The following is a 24,610-nucleotide window of genomic DNA, read 5'->3' as shown; positions in this document are numbered from 1 at the left end:
GTGTGACAGTGAAAATAAAGAGATATATTGCGCTAATAAATAACCCCTCAATGGTCCCAGGCTCCGAGTGAAGGTTTACAACTGGTTGTAAAGAATCAAAAGGAGGGCTGAGGATCTGTTAAGTAGCTGGTCACTCTGCTTCTATTTACCATTTGGTGCGACGCCGTATTTGGATAGAATGCTGGGAAAATGCACAAAATGAGGAGCAGATGAAAGAGACTTTACAGCTTTAACAAATCAAGACGTGGTTTGTGTTTGTGTGTCTGTCAAAAACCTAAATAAAGCCAGAGAAACTCTAAAACTAGATTGTTAATGTTTTGGGATGGGGTTATATATTAAGTATGTAATGATATATAGAAATTTAGTATATTTAAATTGAAAATGATCTAATTTGAAGGTGAAACCAGATTTTATTGGTGTAAAGTCTCGTGAAAATACTCAAGAACACTTCTTATTGATGTTGCTGCAGGATCACCAGAGTCAAAAAATAATGTAATCATTAAAATATCTCCACAGCTAGTGAAAGAATTGCTAAGACATTTGGTATTGACATTCACAGTTGTTGGATAAATCCTAGTGACTGATGATCCTCTGACTGTTCATCTGGCTCCACCAATAGATCAGAGTTTGCTCTTGTCCAGCGTGACATGACAAAACTAATGACAAACCTCCTGTCAACCTTTTAAGTACTTTAGCATGTCAGTGCTAAAACATGCTAAACACACTAACACACCAAATGGCAGCATACTATCACACTAAATGTACTTATTTCAACATGTAACAACCCGGTCTCACTCCGAAGTCGTTGAAATCCGGCACTTGAGCAGTGACTTGCAGCATCAGACACTGACGAACAAAGCTGCCCTTTAACGCTGGCATGATACATGGCCAGTCGCCATTTTAGTTCAACTGCACTCAGTGGCATCAGCGATGGCGGGACAAGAATAAAAGTTAAGGTAGCGAAAGTCCAAGAGAGGGGCTCCAACAGACACCGACTTTCACCCACGAGAGCGGTGTTTGCTTACCATAAGACTATGAAGCCAAACCCTGTTCTTTTTTCCTAACCCTAACCACATGCATTAGTTGTTGGAGGAAAATAAATGACTTTTCGCATAGTTGTACTGACATAGTGCTTTTATTTTGAAAGAGACTGTAGGTAAACTGTACATTTCCTGTGAAAACGGAAGTATATTTTGAAAGAAGACAATGCATGTAACAGCCAGAACTTGACACGAGCGTCCCAGAATGTCAACAACCAACACACCCAGGGTACCTTTCATGTTATATCTGGACGTGGAAAGTCCATGACGAAACATCGATATGTGACGATATGTGTGTTGCATGTAACATGCTAATATCGTATGCTAACAAGTATGAAAATGTTACATGTGAGTCAGCATAAAAACATCTAGTGGTTGTGTCATGCATGCTAACTGTAATGCTAATGTTAGCATTAAGCTCAAAGCCAAACTACAGTTAAGGAAGCTGAATGGTTGATGATAGCTCATTTATAGGTTGGAAGACAATCCCAGATGTTTCCCATAGAAAAGTTTACCCGACAAAAAGTTAACCAGAAATTAATTTTACAAATCAACCAGTAGGTCGTCATCATTGAAGCCTTTCTCTTATAAGATAGATAGATAGATAGATAGATAGATAGATCCTTAATTGTCATTGTGTGTTGTTCAACAAAACTTTGTTGGAGCAATCCACTTAGCAGCATATAAATGTGTACGCATGCACCAACACACACTCACATACGCTATACATTCAAAGAACTTTTAAACTACTTGGCAACCAAACCAGGCTTCTGACTGAGACAGGTATTTATTTGTCAAAATGTGTAGCCACACAGGGACTGGGCATTTAATTTAAACTAAGCTTTTAATTGAAGTTTTACGCTAATTGCCGCATCAACCTACAGAAAAACGTCATCCCTTGTGGCTGATGTTGTTTCATCTCTGGCCACAGGCAGCAGTAAAGAGCAGATAGCGTCTTGGTGCGTCAGAATGGGGTGAAGAAGATGCTAAACTTGAAAACTTACTTGCTTAAGCAGTACAAAGGTGGGATTTATGTTTTGTTTTAACTTTTTCTTAAACAATGTATTTCGGTTTTACAAGAGAGTAGGCTTGGCAGTTGCTGTTTGGCCGATGAACATCTTAGTTTAACGTAACAAAAGTTGTGTGTCAGGGAACAGCCAGACTGAATACAACGATACCCTCCATATCTGCCACTTGTGCTGTCAATCCAAATGGAGTTTAATAGCTCAAGTACTGTTCAGTGATTTGGAAGGACTTTAGGTTTACATTACACCTGCTCAATCATCAGCATGTTAGCAAGCCGACAGCAGCCTTTCTTTAAAGCACTAACGTCTGTCCTAACTCCTGCCACAAAAACATATGATGAATGGCTGCGTAGATGCACTCCTACCACAGAATGAAAACAAATGCATGAGTGAACGCGATCAAGATGGAGGGCCAGAAACAAAAAATGTGAGCGATGCTAAATGGGACAGAGGGAAGAGGAGGAAGACGAGGAGCTGGGGGAGGATGGATGAAGGAGGAGAAAAGGAGGACAGGGGAAGACTGAGCCGGGAGGGAGGTCCAGCAGCAGGCTGCAGGAATGTTTCACATGCCTGTCCTCTGGATGACCTCGCCTCCCTGGAGTGTGGGAGATACTGGGAGTAATTAGCCTCCTTTAACATTGGATCTGTGCTGCCTCTGCGCCTCAATGGGGTTAGCAGTGGCATTGAAGGAGATCAAGTGTATTTATATTTTCAAACAAAATAGCTTTAGTTTTCTTCTTTGGCACCAACCGGCCTGTCTCTTTCTAACTGATCATTCTTAGACGATGCATTAAAGTCATTTTTCATGAATTTCTTTTTTACGTTTTTAAGGCAGGGAGCTTGTTTTCAGTCATTTCCAGTTGATGAATGCTGTAAATTAGGTCCATTATTTTAAAGTGGAGCAGATTTCCTTCCCCCGCCCACCAACCCATCTTGCAGCTGACCTACTTTATCTCCTGCTAGATTTAATTATGGATCCTCCTGGCTGCAAATATTTCTCACTTAAAGTCAAGGATCAAGAATTGAAGTGGACGTGAATGAAGAGAAACAGAGACTAAAAAGTATTGATTTTTGTAAAAGGCCACATGGTTTCAATCACCAAATGCCAATACGGGAACATCAGTGTTAATCTGCTTTGCTTTGATGCCCTTTATTTAAAACGGACAAGTGTCCCTTTATGGCAAACCATGAATCCAGAGCTAAAAGCCTGAATGTTCTCCTGCATAATGATACTAATTTTACTGCACTTGTGTGATTTTAGGGGGAGCAGGAAGAGTATTTCACTTGAATTATAATCCACATCCAGTGAATGCAAACATTTGATTTTTTTTGCTTAGTCAACTTCTTATACTTATGAAGTCCTTCTGAAAGTCAATGAAGTTTTTAAAATATGAGTAATTACCAAGCTTAAAACAAGGCAGACAGTTTTCATTAGCTTCAGTTAAAAGAAAATATTTTGGAGCCACGTTGTTTTCAGTTGGCAGTGACAATAAATTAGTGTCAGATGAGGTGAGAAAATGTATTTTCTGGTGAAATTAAAGCACATGCAATATACAATATGTTTATTAGTCAAATAATAGTCATTTGAGCATCAGAGATTTGATATCATCGATTAAAGGATTAAAGTTTTACATTCAACAGCTCATAAACTTTGTACTCTGTAATCCTGGAACCTACTGTGTCCCTGAAATGTAAATTCATCCGTGCAAAAACTCACTTGAGTATGGTGACAGGATGATTTAATTACAGTAAGGACAAGAAATATTTATTGTTAGGGTTTTCTCAACCTGTAGAGGTGCATTTAATTTTTTATCTTGATTTGAAAGCACAAAAAAATCAACACTGATGTATTTAACATGCACCAGCTGTTAACAATTTTACACTCTGATTTGGAGCATTTCACAGTAATGACTGTTTAGGCTACTTTTACTTCAAAGGGTCAGTTCAACATCTTTGGGAAATATAGTTATTCACGTTCTAGCCGAGAGCTAGGTGCGAAGATGGATGGTACTACGGTGCCTGCGCTCAAAACAAGTATCTGTAGACCCACGAGGCGATTAGCTTAGTTTAGCATTAACACCAAAAGCAAAGGGAAACAGCTGACCTGCTTAGTCCACAAATATGTCTGTCAAACAACTCAAAAGCTCACTAATTAAAACTACAAATCACCATTTTACATTTATGCTTTTGTACAAATCAGATGTTTTAATTTGGGGGTCTTTCAAACTTGCCTGATATCAGGCACGATATCAGGAATTGTCAAACCTTTACACTCCTGTTCCGTCTTCAGTCTGACATTGCGTCAACTTTTCTGTGGAAAACCAACATATCTACCTAAAAGAAACATCATTTTAAGTCCACACTGATGCATGCATTCCATGACTTTTCCAGGCCTGGAATATGTGACTGTAAAATTCCATGGCTTTTCCAGGTTTTCCATGGCCATGGGAACCCTGCGCTTTTTAATGTGTAAACATCAGTAATAGTGCAGCTGGTAACGATGGAGCTATTTTCAACTATTTCACTGCCTGATATCTAAATAATAATAATAAAACACCATATTAGCGATGCGTGATATTAGGTTTTTTGCCGATATCTGATATGCCGATATTTAACTATTTTATCTATCTGGCCATAACCAATACTGATCCAAACCTTTTTCCCCACCTAATTTTAGTGATCATCGAGTCTCTTCTGTAGTGGAATTAACATATTAAACTCGATGCAAATTACCTCGTTGCGTTACGCGTGTTACTTCAAACACTAGAATATTTTGTGTTGACTCCATATGCGCAAATAACTTTCATCAAACTCACATGAAATTGCCAACTTGATGAATGGACTTCCACCAGTACGTCCTCTGCGTCATATGTCTCTGGAGGATCTCAATGCTGATTGGCTATCACAGCGCAAATTGGTCGCTGACGATCAGATTTTTCAGCTCTTGCGCATAAGTGTATGACGCAAATTAGCACTACTCACTTCATTTGTGCCAATTAATTCCCGTCATTTGCGTTGCGTCCATTGTGACACCCGGCAGGAATTCATGTCTAACCGTGTCTTTGTGACCACAACATAATCATGATGGCCCACCAGCAGATGGAGACATAAAAGAGAATGCTTTTCGAAGTCGATACTGGCTGATACCGATAACCAGCCCGATCTCACTCCGAAGTCCTCGAAATACGGCACTTGGGCAGTAACTTGCATCGGACACTGACGAAAAACGCTGTCCTTTATCTTTGGACGAAGACACAGCAAATGAAATTGGATGAAGAAGATGGAAATGGATAGGGCGCACTCTTCGAAAACCAATGTCAAACATCACCAGGCAGGCTCTGACGTGGAATCCTCAGGGGAAGAGAAAGAGAGGTCGGCCAAGAAACACCTGGCGAAGGGATCTGCTGGCAGACACCAAGAAGATGGGATACACCTGGTCACAGATAGAAAAGAAAGCCAGCGATCGGGTACTCTGGAGGTCCCTTGTCGACGGCCTATACCCCAAAAGGTGTAAGGCATAAGTAAGTCAGTAAGTTATTGTTGGCATGATACATGGTCGGTCGCTGTCATGGTTTAACAGCGCTCAGCAGCGTCGGGGGGAAACACGTTGGGACAAGAATGAAAGTTAAGGAAAGTCCATGTGTCGATATGTGATGAGGTTGGAGTGAGAATGTGTTGCAGTGGCGTGCTGATATTATCATGCATCCCTAATCATAATGTAATGGCTCATTTTGTAGTCATAATAAATCTGTAACGTAATATTAGCCTAACTAACAACTAATGATGTCAAATAAATGTAGTATGATATTGTCTTCCAAAATGCAGTGAAGTAAAAGTATCAAGTGGAAATACTCAAATAAAGTTCCTCAAATTATACTTAAGTGCAGAACTTTAATAAATAAATGTACTTATATTCCACTACTGATAAGCTGCTACCAGCATAACACACCCGAAGCTCTAACTGTTGACAGCCCTGTTGCATTGTGGGTAATGTAGTCACCAGGTTCTGACTGGTGAAACTAAAATTATTTCTGCTTCTGCTTCTATAATTTGGATATTTTTGGTAATTGAACTTTAATGAAGGTAGGTGTCTCTAACTGGAGTCCACCACAGTATTGATACTTTAACTGGTGCGTTCAGGAGCTCTTGTTTCCAGCCGCTCCACTGCCGGTGATGTCAGACAGCGGCTGGGTCATGTGAAGGTCAGCAGCGGAGGAGGTTCACCGGGAGTTCACTCGCATACATTAGGTAACACCATCGCTCGCTCTGACATAACTAGTATGAAGCAGGTTGAGTTGAGACATTCGTCAATAAAGCAGAGATAAGAGGAAGAAGTCCTGCAACTAACTTTGTTATGCAAAACAGCCTCCAGACCTGGTCGTGTTTAACCGCTGTCCCGCTGCTGCTGCAACATGCGCACAGTTCCTGACCGTCTTTGGGAAATATAGGTTTGTTCCCCGGCGCACACGCCCCTTTGAGTGCAACACACACACACGTTTTACCGCTGAAACACCGTTTGCATCCAACTCCAAACACAGAGGAGGAAAGCCGCCCTGCTGCTGCTGCACATACGGTGAACGTTTGCACACGGACTTCACTGAAACCACATCATGTTTGACTATCTGGAATTTCAAGCTTTCGGTCCGGGAGAGATCGTGGACTTTTACACTTCCACATCCAGCCCTGCGTGCACGCTGCAGGAGCAGGACGAGGATCTGGCTGCCTTCTTCCCCGAGCTGATCGAGGCGGACTGGCAGCAGCACCGGTGCTCCCAGTGTAGGTGGAAAATTGTGTTTTTATTAAGATTTTAATCAGGGATGTTGTGGTGAATATATGGCACCCACAAAGAAAATATTAGGTTATTATCAAAACAGAAATCAGTCATGTTAAATCAAGTTTATTTTATTTATGTGGCCCAAAATCTGAAACCATAAATTTGCCTCAAGTGTCTTTGAATCTGTGCTTGGACACCCTCCATCCTTAAAAACCTCAACAGCACTTAAATATGTTAAACAAAAATGATTTAACAATATTAAGCCATGCATCTGCTCATTTTTAAATGAATTTTAAAGTGATATATGTGACTGTAGTTTGGTGTTTACATGTAAGGTCAGGGGTTATAATATAAGATAACATAAGATTTATTTATCCTGTGCGAATATAAAACACCCAAAATATATGCTAAATAATGTCTCAAAATATTCTGAGGTTAACATTCCAAAAAGTAATAGTGCACTGATTGGTAGGTGGATATTGATACGCAAATAAATCGACTGCTGTTATCTGTGCTGTTGTGACTTTGCCTGGTTGAATCAATAAGTCAATCAAACCTTATTTGTTGAGCACCTTTCAAACAGGCTATTGCAATTCAAAGTATCTTATAGATAGATGACTGACAAGCTGATAATAAGGCTGAAAAAAAGAGAAGAAAAATAATCTTAAAAAAATAAATAAATTTGAAAATTATAATAATAAAAACAATAATAATAATAATCATAGCAATAATAATTTAATTTAATTATTTAATTAAATTGTTTTAAAAAAAATCAGTTGGACAACAGGAATAAAAGCATTTTCAAGCATGAATACTAAAATAATTAAAAGGTATGTACGTTTTCCTTCTAAAAATATCAACACATTTTCAGCTGACATATATGCTGCTGCAGGACCATAAAGTGCTTTAAAAACAAGTCAGATAATATTAAATTCAGTACAAAAACTGACAGGACACCGAAGTAAGGACTTTAAAACAGGTGTAATCATCCTCAGTTCCTCAGTTTTCCTCCCATCATGTGTTTAACACTTCACTTTTATCCCCTTATTTAACTTTTATAAGCAGTGTTTGCATTTTTAATTAGCAGAAATAATGTGGTTGTAAGCAGATATAGAAATGCATTTGTCAACAACTTTAAGTATTCATGTGGGCACCCATAAGTGGAGGCCGGTCTGTAAACACATAATGAGTGATAATGTAGTAAAAACAGTTGTAATCATAAATGTTTTTATAGGAGACGCTGACAAATATTGAACATTAATACACTTAAAAATGTCTTCATGGCAAAGAGGGAAGGTGAGAGTAAATGATGCTTTCCATGATGAGTTTCTTCTGGCAGAAGCTTTCCTTCGAGCAGAGAAGGGGGCATGGAGAGCAGCAGCAGCAGCAGTAAACAGGGTGCTGTATTAGAGCACAGAGCCGCTCATGACAGTGTGGTGGTCTGTGTTTGGGACGGGGGCCGGTCAGTTTGGGGTCACAGCGGGTTCACCGGACGGTCACCGGCTCAGGAGGTCAGAAGAGAGGCAGACTGTTGCCAGTGGTGGAGGAAGTGCTCGGATCCTTTAAATTAAAGTACAACACGTGTAGAAAACAAAACATAACATTACAAGTAAAAATCAGAAGTACAAGTACAAAACGAATTGTACTTGTTCTGCAGGAAAATGGCCGCTGTGACAGATACATTATTGTATGTGGCATTAGAAGTTATTATGTGTATTCATTTATTGGGCTTAACCTCTAATTCTTTGATGAAATATTGGATCATTTCCCCTCTTTGTGCCTCATAAACTGAGACTGAAGCTGCTTTTACATCGCAAAACACAACCAGGGATACATTAAACAAACTGTTAAGGCTGGGTTACAATAATTGATTCATTACCATTCAAATCGATCTTCATTTCAGTGACCTGATATCGATACATAAAATCCGAGATTAATCTTTTGATATATGTTCTTTCCAACAGAGGTGTGAAGCCTAAACCCCGTTAATCTTGCTGGGAGTCAACAGGCCTCTTTTATCAGTAACTGTTAGCTTACTGTTTTAATGTTTTGGCTGCAGCAGCCTTCACTCAGCACTGTGATGTCAGGAATTTTTAGATTTGTTTCCAGTGAGATATTAAGTTTATTTTATGACTTTGCTGTTCTAATACAGAAACATTTAGTTACACAATATTCAGTTTTATTCCTGTTCTGAATTTGTTCTCCTGTTTTTTATAATTCCTCATAAAATGTACAGTATTCGTTCTCTGAGAATCTCTTTCACATTCGAGCAAATGTTGGTATTGTAACTTTAATATCTCCAATTAAATCAGTCTTGAATCGAATCGAATCAGGGAATCAGTGGTGATACGCAGCGCTACAAACTATATTTGTAATTTTAACAGATTGAACAGTAAAATTGTTGTTATAATTGCTAGTGTTTTTGTTTAATATATATATTTGTAGTTAGTTTTCATTACTTTTATGCCATCATATTATTTTCTGTAGGTTAATTTTTGTGTTCTCTATAACACTGGGAATTTTTAACAGTTTTTAGGTGGAGGCCTTGAATAAGCCTGCTCTGTTTACCACTTCTCCCTGCGCTGTATGCTTTTTGTTATTTTGTGTATTTTGATCGTGCAAAAATTAAAACAGTAAAAGTAGAATGATAAGAAATGCAGGAGGGGGACAAAAGTACATATATATGTAACAATTGATATAAGATAAATAGATAAATAACCTAGAGCTGCAACAGTTTGTTGATTAAACTGATTTGTGGATTGAAAGAAAATAAATCTGCAACTTCTTTGATAATTTGCTCGTTGCAGCTTTCCAAACATAAAATTTTGAAGCTTTTCTTTGTCAAATATGAAAATAAATGAAATGTCTGTGGGTTTTAGATTGATGGTGGGACAAAACAAGGGATTTTACACATCACCGTGGGGTCTGGGAAGTTATCAGAATTGATCCCCAAGGGTATATTATGATTCGGTACAGTCGCTCTGGTGTAAAGAATAGAGAATTATAAGAAGTATGAATAAGAGTATGAAATAAAAGTGCGTAAATATAAAGCAATAAATAAAAGACAGTAGAAATTTAATGTGCATTAAAATAAACGTAAAAATGGAATGTGTTTAACACAAGTGCTTAACATATTAAAATTATTTATATTTATTTTTTTGATAGAGTAAACAAACGAGTAATTGAAAAAAAAATTACTTAGTTGCTTGGGCTGAAACAGAAAATGGTTTTATTGAATTTTGATTTATGGGTGTTGTATTTAGTGTAATGTCAGTACAATCACATATACCATTTAGCAGCATGTAGCATTTATGAACAAGCTTATACATAACTTCATAAGCAGGTTGACATTTTTGTGATTTTACTCAACAACATTGTTAAAAATGTTTCAGGGTGTTTGACTCACACAGCGCATCGTCACGTACGTCAAATAACACCTCCTATATTGGGATGGGGGGGGGGGGGACCTCTTTCTCCCTTCCCCCGACCAAATCACTTTCACCGCCCCACCACACACACTCTCTGTCCCCTCTCCCTCCCTCTCATCAGTCAGCTGGGCTTGTGGCATGCTCCTGCATTGTTTTGCGTTGGGAGAGCGCTCGGGCTGATGGGGGTGTCCTCGACTGACCTGCTGATTCCAGGTTCAATCAGAGGCCACGGGTTCAAGGGGATGTAGATGAGCAATTTTTCTCGTTTTGTCCCTCTTTTCAAAAACGGCTTTCTTTCGTTTTCTGTCAGCGTTGGAGCGGCGGAGGTGATCAGAGAGCCGGCGGGGAGGCCGAGCGAGCGCCACGGACCGAGGAGCAATTCTCCTCTGAGAACTGGTTTTAAAGTGGGAGGGTGGACTGTTGTGATTGATGGAGTGAAATGATACATTCAGCTGGAAAAAATGCAGGTTTAAGATGAGATAGAATGGGCGCAGCTGTGTGTATCATGCAGAGGTAGAATTCTGCAATGAATACATTTCCAAAGAAAATGAAATGACTCAACTCGGCCGGACTGTGGTGTTACCAGGAAGTCCATGACTGGTGAGTTCAGCTTTTTCTGCACAGAGCGCCCACTCCCCCTTTTATGAGACAGTTTGGGTAGTTTTGGTTCTTACTTTTTGAAAGACAAGTGCAGATATGTAACTCCACATATTTATTTGGGCAAACATTACGAGAAGGGCTGGGAGGCTTTTCTCTGCTGCTGCCTCATGATAAAGGGTGATATTATCAGTGTGGATTTACGTGTGAGTGAGAAGAGAGCAGTGATGTGTTCTGAGACCTTTACTTGACTTTACTCTGAAATCTCATCGCAGCGTGTGAGGATGACTCAGCCGGAAAATATAATGTGTTTACCCCAGTTTTTTTCCATTTGATTGTGTCCATATATTCACATTATCTTCCTATAAAAATGTGTGTAATCTTGGCACAGATCATGCAGGAGTGTCCAACTCATTTTAGTTCCACATACTGCCCAATTTGATTTCAAGTAGACCAGTAAAACCATTTCATAATAACCTATAAATAGCAACCCCTTGAAATTCTTCCCCTTTTTTAGTGTAAAGATTCTGAGAACATTCATCCATTTACAAAACATTTGATGATCAGTCCGTGATTTCCTCAGAAAAATGCATGCAATGTCAACACTGTCTCGGTTTTTCCCCAATCAGTCTACTACTCATTTCATTACATGTGCATTTTTTCATAATTTTCCTCTTCCACTGAAGTTAAAAATTCTAAAGAAGCAAGTTCAGTCATCCCCTGCCTTATAAACCATTTACAGTCTGAGGTTTTGTCAGTGCCTCAGCAGCAGGGTCCAGCAATTTTTCTCAGTGTTTATTATCTTTAAATATGACCACAGTCAGTATTCATTGTTATTTCAGAGAGCTGTATTCTGGTTGGGGTGAAAAAGCCTCTGAGGCTCCTGAAACCTGGCACCTCTTAGCCTTCATAAGTGCGTCAATATCAGGTGTACAAAGTCGTGTATAGGGCCGGATTGGACCCTTTGGTGGACCACTTCTGGTCCCTGGGCCGTATGTTTGACACCCGTGCTGTAGATGATGTAGCTCAAAGAAAAACATTTTTCTGTGGTTGAGACTTCCAGATCTTATCATTCATCATAATTGATTCTTATGATTTGCCTTCACTTTGTTAGATTTTTTCCTCAATAAGTTCAAATACAATAAAGATATTCTTAGAGCCTTATCTGTATTTTAGCAAAATGTCAAGTTTCTCCTGAAGCATACAGGAAATGCCTTTGGGACATAAAACCATAAATCTGCCCACTAAAGTTCACTGCAGACATTTTAACAGTTTTTAGGTGGAGCTTCAAATAAGCCCGCTCAGTTTGCCGCCTCTTCCTGCGCTGTAAACCTTCTTTTTTGTGTGTGTGTGTGTGTGTGTGTGTGTGTTTTGATTGTGCACAAATGAAGACAGTGAAGGAAGAACATTAGGAAATGACAGAGGGGGACAAAAACACATATATATGTAACAACTGACATAAAGTAAATGAGTAAATAACCCAGAGCTGCAACAGTTTGTCGATTAAATAGTTTGTGGATTGAAAGAAAATAAATCTGAGACTGATTTGGTAATCAATTAATAATTTTGGTCATCTGTCAAGTAAAAATGCCCCAGAGTTGCTCGTTCCAGTTTCCTAAACAAAAGAGTTTGGAGCTGTTTTTCATCATATATGACAATAAATGAAATATCAGTGGGTTTTAGATTGTTAATGGGACAAAACAAGCAAATTTTAGACGTCACTTTGGGCTGCGGGAAGTTATCAGTTTTTTTTGACATTTTATGGAATAAAGGAACATAAAACCGTAAATGTGCTCAGCAAAGTTAAATGCGATTTGTTTATCAGATATCATAAGTGAAAATAGACATTTTGGCCTGTCAGAAAATTCATGAAATGTTCAGCAGCAGGCGATCTGAGGGAAGATGAGGATGGTGGGGCATAATCATCCTTGTTGGCAAAATAACTAAAATGCATCCCCCTTGTTAACTCTCCATTCCTCTCCATACACCCGGCTCCAGACCCAGAGGCTGTCCTGTCCAGACCCACACTTATAACAGATAAATTATTGAGGATTAATGAAGACCAAACCACCTCAAAAGAAAAAAAAACACCAGGCAGAAAAAAAACTACTAAATAAAATAAGTAAGGACTGACTTATACTAATACTTAGATGTATACTCTAACTGGTGTTCAGGATGACAAGGGTTCATCCTCTGGGGAGCGAGCATGTGCTCAGTAAATTTCATGACAATGTGATTTTAGATTTTTCATATTTCTGCTGCACAAATGACACCTTTGAGCTGACGTTGGTGTAGAGAAATGTGTCACTAAACCATAAGGATTGATCTACTGGAGATGACAAATGTCTTGAGAGGTTCTGAGGCCTCAGTCGGGTCGCAGCTGGTTGGTGAGTCCTCAGATGTGTTGCTGTCATGGAGTAAGGCAACTGCAGCCCAAAATATTTCTATGCACTGGTTCTCAGATGCTTCAGTGTTGTGATTATCCAATCAGCTCACTAATGTCCTCCATTTTTATTTATTAGCCTTGTTTCCTGTCAGTAAGGCATGCAGTAGGTCAAGAAATTTTAGAGCTCTCCCTGGTGGACCAGAATCAGACTACTACTACTGATGTAAATTTTGAATTTCAATTAGATTTTTTTTTCGACTTAAAATGCAAGTTCAAATTTCAAAAACAAAGTGACACCTGTATAATAATCAATTGTTTATAAAATTAAATAAAATTAAATATAAAATAATTCCTGTTAAAACCTCCAACAGCCCAGGAAAGTTTGTTGATTTGGTGCACTTATTGACGTGAATTTTGAATTTGAATAAGAATTTTTTTTCCACGTAAAATGCAAGTTCAATTTTTTTTTTGTTTTTAAAGTGACAGCTCTATAATAACCGATTGTCTATAAAATAAAATAAAATAAAATAAAATAAAATAAAATAAAATGAATGAAATGAAATAAAATAAAATGAATTAAATAAATTAAAATTAAAATTAAAATAAAATAAAATAAAATGAAATAAATAATAAAATATTTAAAAATCTCCAGCAGCCCAAGAAGACGTCTTCAGATAGCTCATTTTATTTTACCAACACAAGACACAAGAGCAAAGATAAATACTGCTGTAATGAAGAAGTGCTTTATCAGATTTCTTTAACAAGCAAAACCCCAAATTTTACACTAATAAGTGACAGCATGTTATATTCTCCCTGCTGTACTTGTTTATGAATCTTGTGTGTTGTCATCTTGTGTGTTTGCAGCAGTTGGGAGCCAGAGCTCTAGCTCCAGCTCAGACGACCTGTTCGCCAGCCCCGCCTCCCCGCCGCCGCCTCCTCGCACTTACAAACCCTGCTTTGTGTGTCAAGACAAGTCCTCAGGCTACCATTATGGCATCAGCGCCTGTGAGGGCTGCAAGGTACCGTGTCCTCTTTACAGCGTGCTCTTGGTTAAAGTGGTCGGCATAAAAACCGTCTTGTAAATGTGTGTCACACTCCACAAAAAGGAATGAAAGCATGAAACCTTTAAATTTAAGTTCACAAGAAAATAAACATCTTATTTATGTATAATTTTTGAGCATGTTTGATTGGGTTGTGTCAGATTAGTCAGTTATCGGTTGCTGTGTATGCTCAGAGAAAACACCAACATCACCACAGGTCCTGAACTTTGTCCTGATGAATCAACGTGTGTGAGCAGCGTGGTGTTCGATCAATATCACAGTGACTTCCTCCTACACAACATAAGCACACAACATAAACACACTGTTATAAATAATCTGATTTGAGTTGTTCCAGGACAATGTGTATTTCTGTTGTTTGTGGATGTTTCTACCCCACAGTTTATTTCCCGTTTTATGCAAAGTAAATTAAAGTTTCTAGACTCAGCTACAGTATAAGTCAATATCCACTTGGGGCCTGTGCACCCCGTCAATTCACGCCCACTAAAAGTGCTTGTTTTTGGCACTGACAGGCTCAGATTATTACTGTAAGTGTCTGACAACATCATGGAAAGGATCCATACGGAGATGAACGTTCATGTTTAAAAGGAGGATCCTTTTCTTCAACCAGAAACAGCCTCAAAATCACCATCGACAAACACACCAGACTCCATTAAATGAACAGTAATGTTAGAGTGCACAGTGTCAGCACATTTTCACATCCAGCTGGGTGAATTAAGGGATTATTTCAACAAAACCACAGTTGTGATTGTTGCAACAGTGAAAAGACAAACCAAGATGGCTTTTGAGACTTTCATTTTGTTTCTGTCGACTTTAAATGAAGTGTGTTTTACACAGAGAAAAACGCTGTTTATTTAAATGGAGTCTGGCGATACCGATTTAGGGACTGCTTCTGTTTAACCCTTTGAAACATGAGCAAATTGGCATAATTTATTTCAAAAACATAGGAAGAAGGCAATAAGCAATGACAGAAGAAATGACCCAAAATATCTGCAAGAAATTAGTAAAAAGAGAAAATTAAAAACCAAAAAAATAAGTAAAATAAATAAATAAATTAAAGAAAGTTAAAAACAAGGAAATGACCTGGAGAAAAGTGCTTAAAAATGAGAATAATTCTGTAAAATAATTTTAAATATGTAATAATAATAATTATAGATATAATTTTTCCCTAGTTTTTTTTTTTTTTTTTTTTTAAATAACTTTCTCAATCTATTAAAAAATGTTTTCAATTGGTGGAACATTTCCGACAGAGTTGCTCACTGCCTTTTCCCCATGTTTTTGAAAGAAATCGCACCTGTTTGCTCAGGGTTCAAAGGTCTAAATACTTGTGAAAGGCATCTGAAAGCAGCACGAGAAAAGTGCTGTCGATCAAATGGTTAAACAAAAAAATTCTCACTCTTTAACAAAAACGTCTATCTCTGTAGGGATTCCATAATTTTTTCGGACATGTATAATAACAATCCGAGCCTGTCAGTGACAAAAACAAGTACTTTTAGTGGATGTACATTGACGCTGCACAACTGCCCATTAATGCTGGTTTCGCCACTTCAAATTTCTCGCTCAATACTGCATCAGTTCAAAAAGCTGTTGTCTCCTTTTGTCACTTAGACTCAAACAATGCTAAAATAGGTCTCAGGTTGAAAAAACACAGATGTTTCCCTTTAAGGCAGGTTTATTTTCATCCTCTGGTCACTTAAAAATTCATATCTTCTCTTTTTATCTCTCGTTGCCTCTGCAGGGCTTCTTCCGCCGCAGCGTGCAGAAAAACATGGTGTACACCTGCCACCGAGACCGAAACTGCATCATCAACAAGATCACCAGGAACCGCTGTCAGTACTGTCGACTCCAGAAGTGCTTCGCAGCGGGAATGTCCAAGGAGTGTAAGTGTCTGACCCACTTTGATTCAGCAAGAGGCCCCATGAGACTTCCTCCTCCTCCTACTCCTCCTCCTCCTTCACTCCTTCGCTCCCTCTAATGCTGAATGCTGAGAAAACATTAAGAGGACATGGTGACACCTTCAAGGACAGGGGAGATAGTGGATAGGGGACAATTGATTGTGGATGTCATTGATGAGAGAGTGAAGGATGAAAGAGGTGACTGAGAGGTCAGTGACACCAAATGAATCATCGAATGTGTTTTATAGAAGCAGGTACATGTTGGGGAAGTGATTCATGAAAGCACAGTGCAGGAAATGAATTAGACGAGAGAACCCACTGCGGTGATGGTGTGAATACACCGCTTTAATGCGGTTTTACACATTGCATCGTATTTTTACACTTCAGGCCTGTTTTGTCTTGTTTAATCAGCTGCGTAGGCTGTGTAGACATGGTGCTCACAAGCAGGAGAATTTTCTCAACCCAAAAACGAGCTCTTAATCCTTAAGTTTGAGTGAGAAATTCAAACTCGCCACGTTTGTAAATGCACGGTTTTCTCTGGACACGTCTGTCAAAGTGACAGATATCAGCTAATATCTGTTTTCAAAAGGTGTGTGTTGTCTTTATTCATTTTTCTTTAACTTCATAAAGACCTATATTTTTTACAGCTTCAAGGGGAAGTTAACCTAAATTTTCAGATATCCACCCAGGGCGTAATCCCCCCGTTAACTCTTCACCTCCTTCTTTTGCAGTTTGAGCTTGATTTACTCTCTAAAATCTCCCTAAACAGAGAAACTCTGTGTTGATAAGGATGTTGAAACATTGTTAATCTGAACCACCGTCAAACATTATTATTACCATGTGCACACACGATAATTAAAGGGGCAGAAAGCGAAATTGTTTCACCACTAGGTTTGCTGTTGTGCACTGTCTGTAGACCAAAACAAAGTGTGTCATGAGCCACTCCTCCCTCTACCTCTGCTCTCCACCCCCCACCCCCCACTCGCCTCATCTAGCAGTTAGCGATGTCTCGGTCCCTGCTGTGTTTAGCTACTCCCCTGCCTACTTCAATGATGATGGTACCTGTAATAAATGTAATGTATTTGCTGAGATGGAGGCGAGGCTCAGTGACTAGAGGAGCTGGTAGAAGAGCTCCATAGCTGTAAGTTACTCCAGTAGCCGGTGGCAGCAGACTCGGCTAGTGCTAACACCGGGAGCTAACGCTAACGTTCCTCCTCTTCTCCGTGAGTGAGAGCGATGTTTTAGCCTAACGGGCAGCTGGCTCGCGGGCTGCCCACTAGTCTAAAACTTCAGGTTAAAGTGGGAAGAAGCAGTGGTTCGGGCAGCTGAGTGAAGCTAGGTGAAGTGGAGGCTGTGGAGGAAACACCGGGATGGGTTAATGTCCGGAGCTTGGCGGGCTGCCTGCTAGGCTAACACATCGCTCTCACTCACGGAGAACAGTAGGAACGTTAGCGTTAGCTCCCGGTGTTAGCTCTAGCCAGGTCGGCTAGAGCCCGCCAGGCTGCCCACCTGGCTCGTGGGCTGATCAAGCTCCGGACATTAACCCATCCCGGTGTTTCCTCCGCAGCCTCCACTTCACCCAGCTTCACTCAGCTGCCCGATAAACCCGCTGCTTCTTCCCACTTTAACCTGAAGCGATGTTTTAGCCTAGTGAGCAGCCTGCGAGCCAGCTGCCCGCTAGGCTAAAACATCGCTCTCACTCACGGAGAAGAGGAGGAACGTTAGCGTTAGCTCCCGGTGTTAGCACTAGCCGAGTCGGCTGCCACCGGCTACTGGAGTAACTTACAGCTATGGAGTGCTTCTATCAGCTCTTCTAGTCACTGAGCCTCGCCTCCATCTCAGCAAATATATTACAAAAATGTAGCCTCGCGGGGAGGCTACATTTTACAACGCTAATTGAAAATGTTAGCTGGGCTGCCGGGCTAACTTACTCACTTAACACAACCGTAACGCCTGACCCATTGCTGGGACTGAGCCGCTAATAACTTCCTCCGCAGCCTCCACTTCACCCAGCTTCACTCAGCTGCCCGATAAACCCGCTGCTTCTTCCCATATTAACCTGAAGAACAAACCAGGGCTCGGTGCTCTGGTTGGATCCAAACAGATTCACATGAACGTACATGAACGCGCAGTCGGACCGGCTTGTAAACAATGGGCTGGAGATAGCACAGAGAAAGGGTGTGTGAGGTCATGCTATACTCCAGATGAAATTACACCTATAGTTCTTCACATAGCAATTTTTTAATTCCTTCAATCTAGAAATGATGAATTTCGCTTATTGCTCCTTTAAATATTAGAGCAGCAGTGAGTTTCCTTGTGAACATCAGTCAAACTAAGGCAGCAAATGATATTGTTTTTTAGTAAAAGTGGAACTTCATCAAATTAAATGTGATTGTAAGCAGGAAAAGTGCTGGTTTAGGCAGAAATCTGGAAAAGAGAACAAAAAAGTCGTCCGGTCCATGTCTGTCCTAAGCCCCTCCCACCAGACAACCATTGGCATATGCACCTGCTTCCTACAGTAACCCAGTGTTTCCTATACACTGATTTATCTTATCTTATTTCACTGTAGAGTTGTGTGCTGTGCAGTCAGTCAGCCCTTTCTTGCCCCACTCTCACTCTGTGTATCAGACCACAAATGAGACGAGAATTAGCAAACGTTAGCCACCCCACGGTTCCTCCACCTTCCTCCTCACCGAGGTGGACTGTATCCCCAGGAGGACAGTGAGCTGCAGCACCCGAAACGGACCTTTGATCGGCAGCTACACAGCTTAAATTCAGCAGCAGCAGAAAGTTTGCTGATGCAGCTGGATTTGCGTTGCTGTAAACGTTGACTGGGGTTTGTCTCTGGAGCACTCCCCTCGTGGCAAGGTGGTCTTTAGCGGCAGGAAGTGGGACTGAGTTTCAAGGCTCTAGCTAATGTAATCAACATAAATATCACTAAAATTACTCATGGATACGTTTTGTTTCGTTTATTGCCAGACTCTCCTTTTGGGTTGCTTTGCAGTATAGGCAGTAGGGGTATGTCATATCATCTCGTTCACGATAATACCGGTATATTTTTTTATGTCATATGAAAAATTCATATTGTGATATTCATGATATTTCAGCTTGTTCAGAGGGAACTCATTCAGCGGCTCCTCTGGCAGCAGCACAGCATCTCTTGTCTGTCCTTTGGTGTCGTGCCGCTTACAGCTCGACAAAAAACTCCATATAAGTGACTGTGTGATAGTTGTGGTATCATAACAGCCTGTCACAGGTTACAGCGTGATGATTAGAGGAGAAATGGCAGAGCATAAAGGTCCAGGTGGAAAAAAACAACTCAATCATTTAGGATTTTACTAAAAAAAGAAGGAAATCACCTGTTGATTTATATATATATAGATCCCAGGGGACATTTTTTATATTTGAGAGCTGTTAAAATGTGTAATTTGAGGTAGATTTTGTTTTGTTGAACTATTAATATTGTATACAGAATCTGAATCTCTGAATATTCGAAGGCAAACTGTAAAACTATATCACTTATTTTGTTGCAATTCTGTTTTCTTAAATTGATGATTATTTCATTTTATTTTATTCAAGAATATTGTTATCGCAAAAATATCCTGAAATATTGTGATATTATTTTATACCGCCCACCCCTAGTAGGAAGTTGTTGCCAATGCCGGAATAGCAGTTTTCTCTGCAGGATTTTCCGCCACTGAATCAGGCTTTCACTGAAGAGACGTGCACATGCATTTGCAGAACAGCCAATAGGAGCGCCCTCTGTCTGAACTGACCTGTGATTGGCCAGATTCTCCCATCACAGCCTATATTTTTAAAAGTCTCAAAACAGAGCCAAGAAGGGGTGCTGGAGTCTAGCTTTCTCTTGGACCACTTGTATTACAATGAGCTCAGAGTTAATTATGGGAAAATAAAACTTCCTACCCCAGCTTTAATAATACAGTTACAGGAATACTCTGATGTTTTGGGAGTTATGCCCTTTCGCTATCATTTTCATATTGAGACAACATGATCGATATCTTTTTTGTGTCTGTACATCCAGTGGCTGGGTCTCAGCGGTTAGCATTGCGGCTTAGCTTAGTGAATACAATTGAAGTCTATAGGGGGTCAGTAGCCTACTCGTAAAAAAGTGAACAAATAAACGTTATAGAAACCCTGAAGCTGGCATTTCTACATGTGCATTTAAAACAAACATGTTTAAACATTAATTTAAAAAAATGAGAGTCCTTTGTAGTCGTTTTAGAAGAAGTTTGATACATGGAACTATAGTGTGTTTACGTCCTGCGCGGAGGGATACACCAGTGAGCAGCAGCTGCAGCTGGCTCTGGGACAGGTACGCCAGGTCACTTGGTAAAAGCAAACAAAGAGACAACACGGACGATCATAAAGCGATATTACTCATCTAGGAACATGAAAAAATGTTTCAATCATGCCAGGATTAGTGATTGCTGCAAAGTTTTCACTCCTTGTGATGCACTCTCTGCGGCGGTTTTCCTCCTGATGATGATATATCTCTAGCGTCCCCAACGATGGTAGCACCGAATCCCATTCTGTGCAGCAAAATGATTCCACCTCCGTAGGCATAGGTTGGCAAGCCCCGCAGCTACACCACCAATCCTCCTCTGACCTCTGTCTCCCCTCGGCCCCTTGCTGTTCCGCTGCCTCGGAGGATTCAGCCTCTCTTCTCACCCACTCAGCATCCAACACCTGGAGTTCCTCATCTGTGTACTCCGGCTCAAACAGGTATGGCTCTGGATCTGTGTCCACTACAAGAAACTCTTCAAAATCACGTTCAAAGTCGTCCATTGCAGCTACTGTAGTCTGGAGATATCGCTAGGCTAAATAAACAACTGAGCTTTGTTCACAGCCTACATCTGTGCCTGTGCCTGCTCACCGGTGTATCCCTCCGCGAATCACAGCGCAGGACGTAAACACACCGTAGTTCCGTGTATCAAACTTCTTCTAAAACGACTAAAAAGGACTCTCGTTTTTTGAATTAATGTTTAAACATGTTTATTTTAAATGCACGTGCAGAAATACCAGCTTCAGGGTTTCTGTAACGTTTATTTGTTCACTTTTACGAGTAGGCTACTGACCCCATATAGACTTCAATTGTATTCGCTAAGCTAAGCCGCAATGCTAACCGCTGAGACCCAGCCACTGGATGTACAGACACAAAAAAGATATCAATCATGTTGTCTCAATATGAAAATGATAGAGAAGGGCATAACTCCCAAATCATCGGAGTATTCCTTTAACATTGAGTTTAACATTTTTTGTATGATTAGTGTTAATATGCAAAGCATCATAGTGTATTATTCGTTAGACTGTGATTGTGGCGGCGACCTTTGACTTCATTGCTTCCCCTGAACTTCTGAAACCAAACTCTGACCTGTCAAAAGAGATGTCTAAAGATGATGAGAAATGGCATCTAGTGGGAATCAGTGCTCACATTTGCAAGCTATGCTAACTAGCTTCCATTTTTCAAGTGGAAAACAAAGCAGGATGAGTCCTCCCAGATGTCTAATGTTCATTAAGGGACAGACGGCTCCAATCACTAATGGGTTTTTTGAAGGGGGATATTGACAGCGCGTCTCCTAGCAACACACAGATGTCAGTCAATGGGAAATGCCCACTAAGAGGATTTACTCTGTAAATGTCCTGCTTAAAAAAAGATATTCCACAGAAACCTCACTGTGGACAGTTTTAAGGAGGCTGCTTTGTAGATTTGCTGTTAAAAGTGTGAAATTATTCAGTGTAAGTGAGTTTCTGGAAAGACGTGCTGCTGTTGAGCTGTTAAAATATGACATTTTGCCTTGAGCCTGTCACTGTGACTCTATATTTGGGTGGCAGCAGAGCCCTTACAACCTCATTAAATCAAAACTAAACTATCTGCATGTTCAGATGGTAAAGGGAGAATGTATTCTTCTTATGAGCTGAGTAAAATAAACTTACATAAAACTGATTTTTATCGAGAAGTTTGCAGTAAACTGAAGCTCCAGAAACAAAGTCACCAACCTAGATAAGAGAATGTGTGTTATGTGGACAGCGATAGGGCAGCAGTGAAGGATCCTCCCATCCACATGTTCTCATTGTTGCTGCTCCACACTCAGACACACACATTACATAAATACATCACATGTAGCAGACAGATGGATGCTATGTAACCGCTTGCTGGGCCGCTTCAGTCAGTCGGTGTGTAATATGATCTCACTGGAGTGTTTACACAATAATGGCTGAATGTAGGGCATCCAGAGAGGAGGAGGGGGAGGAGGAGGAGGAGGAGGAGGAGGAGGAGGAGGAGGCTAGAGTAAGGCAGAGACGGAGGTGTTGCATAATCCTGAGCTCTGACATGTGTGTAGCTGCCTGAGCCAAGTCAGTGGGACGCACTGAAACGTGTTGACACCGTTACCGAAGTGATTATGAAACACTAACCTGGTTAGGGTGCATTAGCCAGCTTCACATGCTCCCTGAGAAACAGTTCATCCACACATCCTCACTGCCAACTTGTTTCACTGGAAAATATTTTCTGCCAACGAAAGAGTTCCTCTGAGAACAGCTCACCGTCCTTTTTATAGGCATTAACAACCACAACTGAAATTCCATTCACCTGGTCTGCATGACATGGCCAAAAATATGTGGAAACCCCTGTTCACATAGTTTTGGTCTGGTCTCCCTGGCTGCTAAGGTGTGTACTGTGACACAGTTTTCTCTTTAGGCTGCAGATTTAATTTGGGGCAACATTTAGCAGTATGAAGCTCTTAAAGGGACAGTTCACCCAAAATCAAAATGAATCTTTTCCTCTTCTGTGGTGTTATTTATAGTTTTGGTGTGAGATGCAGAGTTTTGGAGATATTGGCCATACAGATGTCTGCCTCACCTCCAGTATAAAGGAACAAAGCGTCACAAAATACATTTGAAAAACTCAGAGTAGTTGGGGGTTTGGTGCCTTACTCAAGGGCACCAGTGCTCAGGAGGTGATCTGGCACCTCTCCAGCTACCAGTCCACGCTCCATAATTGGTCCGAACGGGGACTTGAGCCAGCAACCCTCTAGTTCCCAACCCAAGTCCCTATGGACTGAGCCACTGCCGCCCTAAGTAGCTTAGTTGGGCTAGATGAGCTAGCAGTAGATGCATTCTGCCTTCTGTGTATTGCAACGTATCCTCACTCAACAGTTTTATGATATCTAATGACATGCAAAATGACATACTTAATGTAAAGTTACAGAGGTTAGATTTGGTCAAGTAAAGTTACTTTGCTTAGGTTTAGAAAAAAGAAATATGGTGAAAACATACCTTAAAATGACTCAAAGTTTACTTGGTTTTACACAATCCAGAACACTGTTTTTTGGGGTGTAAGTCCTGTGTTTTGTGACCCATCTACCACCCCAACCTGTCTCCTTAAAGCCTAGCTCACATTACACGATTTTCACCACGATTTTGACGTCGCAGAGGATCTCGAGAGCCACTTTGGGTCGGAGGTGAGTTGGCAGAGAGTCTGCCACGACGAGCCCATCCGATATCCGTCGCTACTTTTGGGCTTGTTTCCATAGCCCTGGTTGCTTGTTTCTCTCCCAGGACCTGGCAACACTGACAAGCCGGCAAGCAACAACAATGGCGGCGTCTACAGGATCACAGGGAGCGCATTGTGTTTGGACCCAGGCCCTGGAGGCAGATCTGATTCAACAATGGGAAGAATATCCATGCCTTTATGATGTGTTGTCTCCAAGTTAAAAAATGTAGTTTGGTGACGTCACCGTGTTATCTGGGGCTCTGTCAGCGAGGGCTCGGTGGAAAAATCTTGTGGTGTACACACACAGGTCGTAACCTGGGGAGACTCCCGATGACAGAAACACACGTCGCCAGGTATGAACACTCAAAAGATTACGATAGTCTCCCTGACGCAAAATCAGGGTGAAAGTCGTGTAATGTGAACTAGCCTTAAAGGAAATGGCCACTTAAGAATGAAAATACAGACAGAACTTACTGACCCTCATGCCGAGAAGAAGTCCAGTGTAGTTTTTTAATCCACAAAACTCGTTAGGGGTATCGGAGGATAACAGCTAGGGCAGGCTAACTGACCACGGTGAGAAATGATGCTATAAAAGTGGAGTAAATCACATCTTTTCAAGTCAATTTTGCATGCCACAGCTTCAGGGCACTTGGATTATGACGGACGAGCCGTTTTGACGTTTTTGAAATGCATTAGCAGAGTTTTATTACATTTCAAAAATGTGGGTTCCATGCACTTCAAGTGTAGCTGTTATTCCGGCTAGCTGTTATCCTCCGATACCCCGAACGAGTTTTGCGGATTAAAAAACTACATTGGACTTCTTGTCGGCATGAGGGTCAGTAAGTACTGTCTGTATTTTCATTCTAAAGTGGCCATTTCCTTTAAGGCTCACTG

The 24,610-nt window shown here is 40.5% G+C and overlaps 1 protein-coding gene across 3 annotated transcripts in view; it reads left to right on the top strand.

Moving 5' to 3' along the window:
• The first annotated feature begins 6,355 nt into the window (after positions 1–6,355).
• Positions 6,356–24,610, top strand: part of LOC117266435 (retinoic acid receptor beta-like) — a 29,069-nt gene continuing 10,814 nt past the window's right edge. The window contains exons 1-3 of one of the 3 annotated variants that reach the window (XM_078171387.1): positions 6,356–6,841; positions 14,118–14,269; positions 16,047–16,188. In XM_078171387.1, coding sequence (XP_078027513.1) covers positions 6,676–6,841; positions 14,118–14,269; positions 16,047–16,188 — 460 coding nt within the window. In that variant the 5' untranslated portion in view covers positions 6,356–6,675. Of the gene's footprint in view, positions 6,842–10,406; positions 10,868–14,114; positions 14,270–16,046; positions 16,189–24,610 lie in introns of those variants that run through there. The other 2 variants (XM_033641637.2, XM_033641638.2) reach the window with 2 other exon arrangements.

The sequence above is a fragment of the Epinephelus lanceolatus genome, chromosome 10 (genome assembly GCF_041903045.1).
Source record: "Epinephelus lanceolatus isolate andai-2023 chromosome 10, ASM4190304v1, whole genome shotgun sequence".
Lineage (NCBI taxonomy): Eukaryota > Metazoa > Chordata > Actinopteri > Perciformes > Serranidae > Epinephelus > Epinephelus lanceolatus.
The sequence above is the reverse complement of the archived record's forward strand: the minus strand, read 5'-3'. Positions and strand labels throughout refer to the sequence as shown.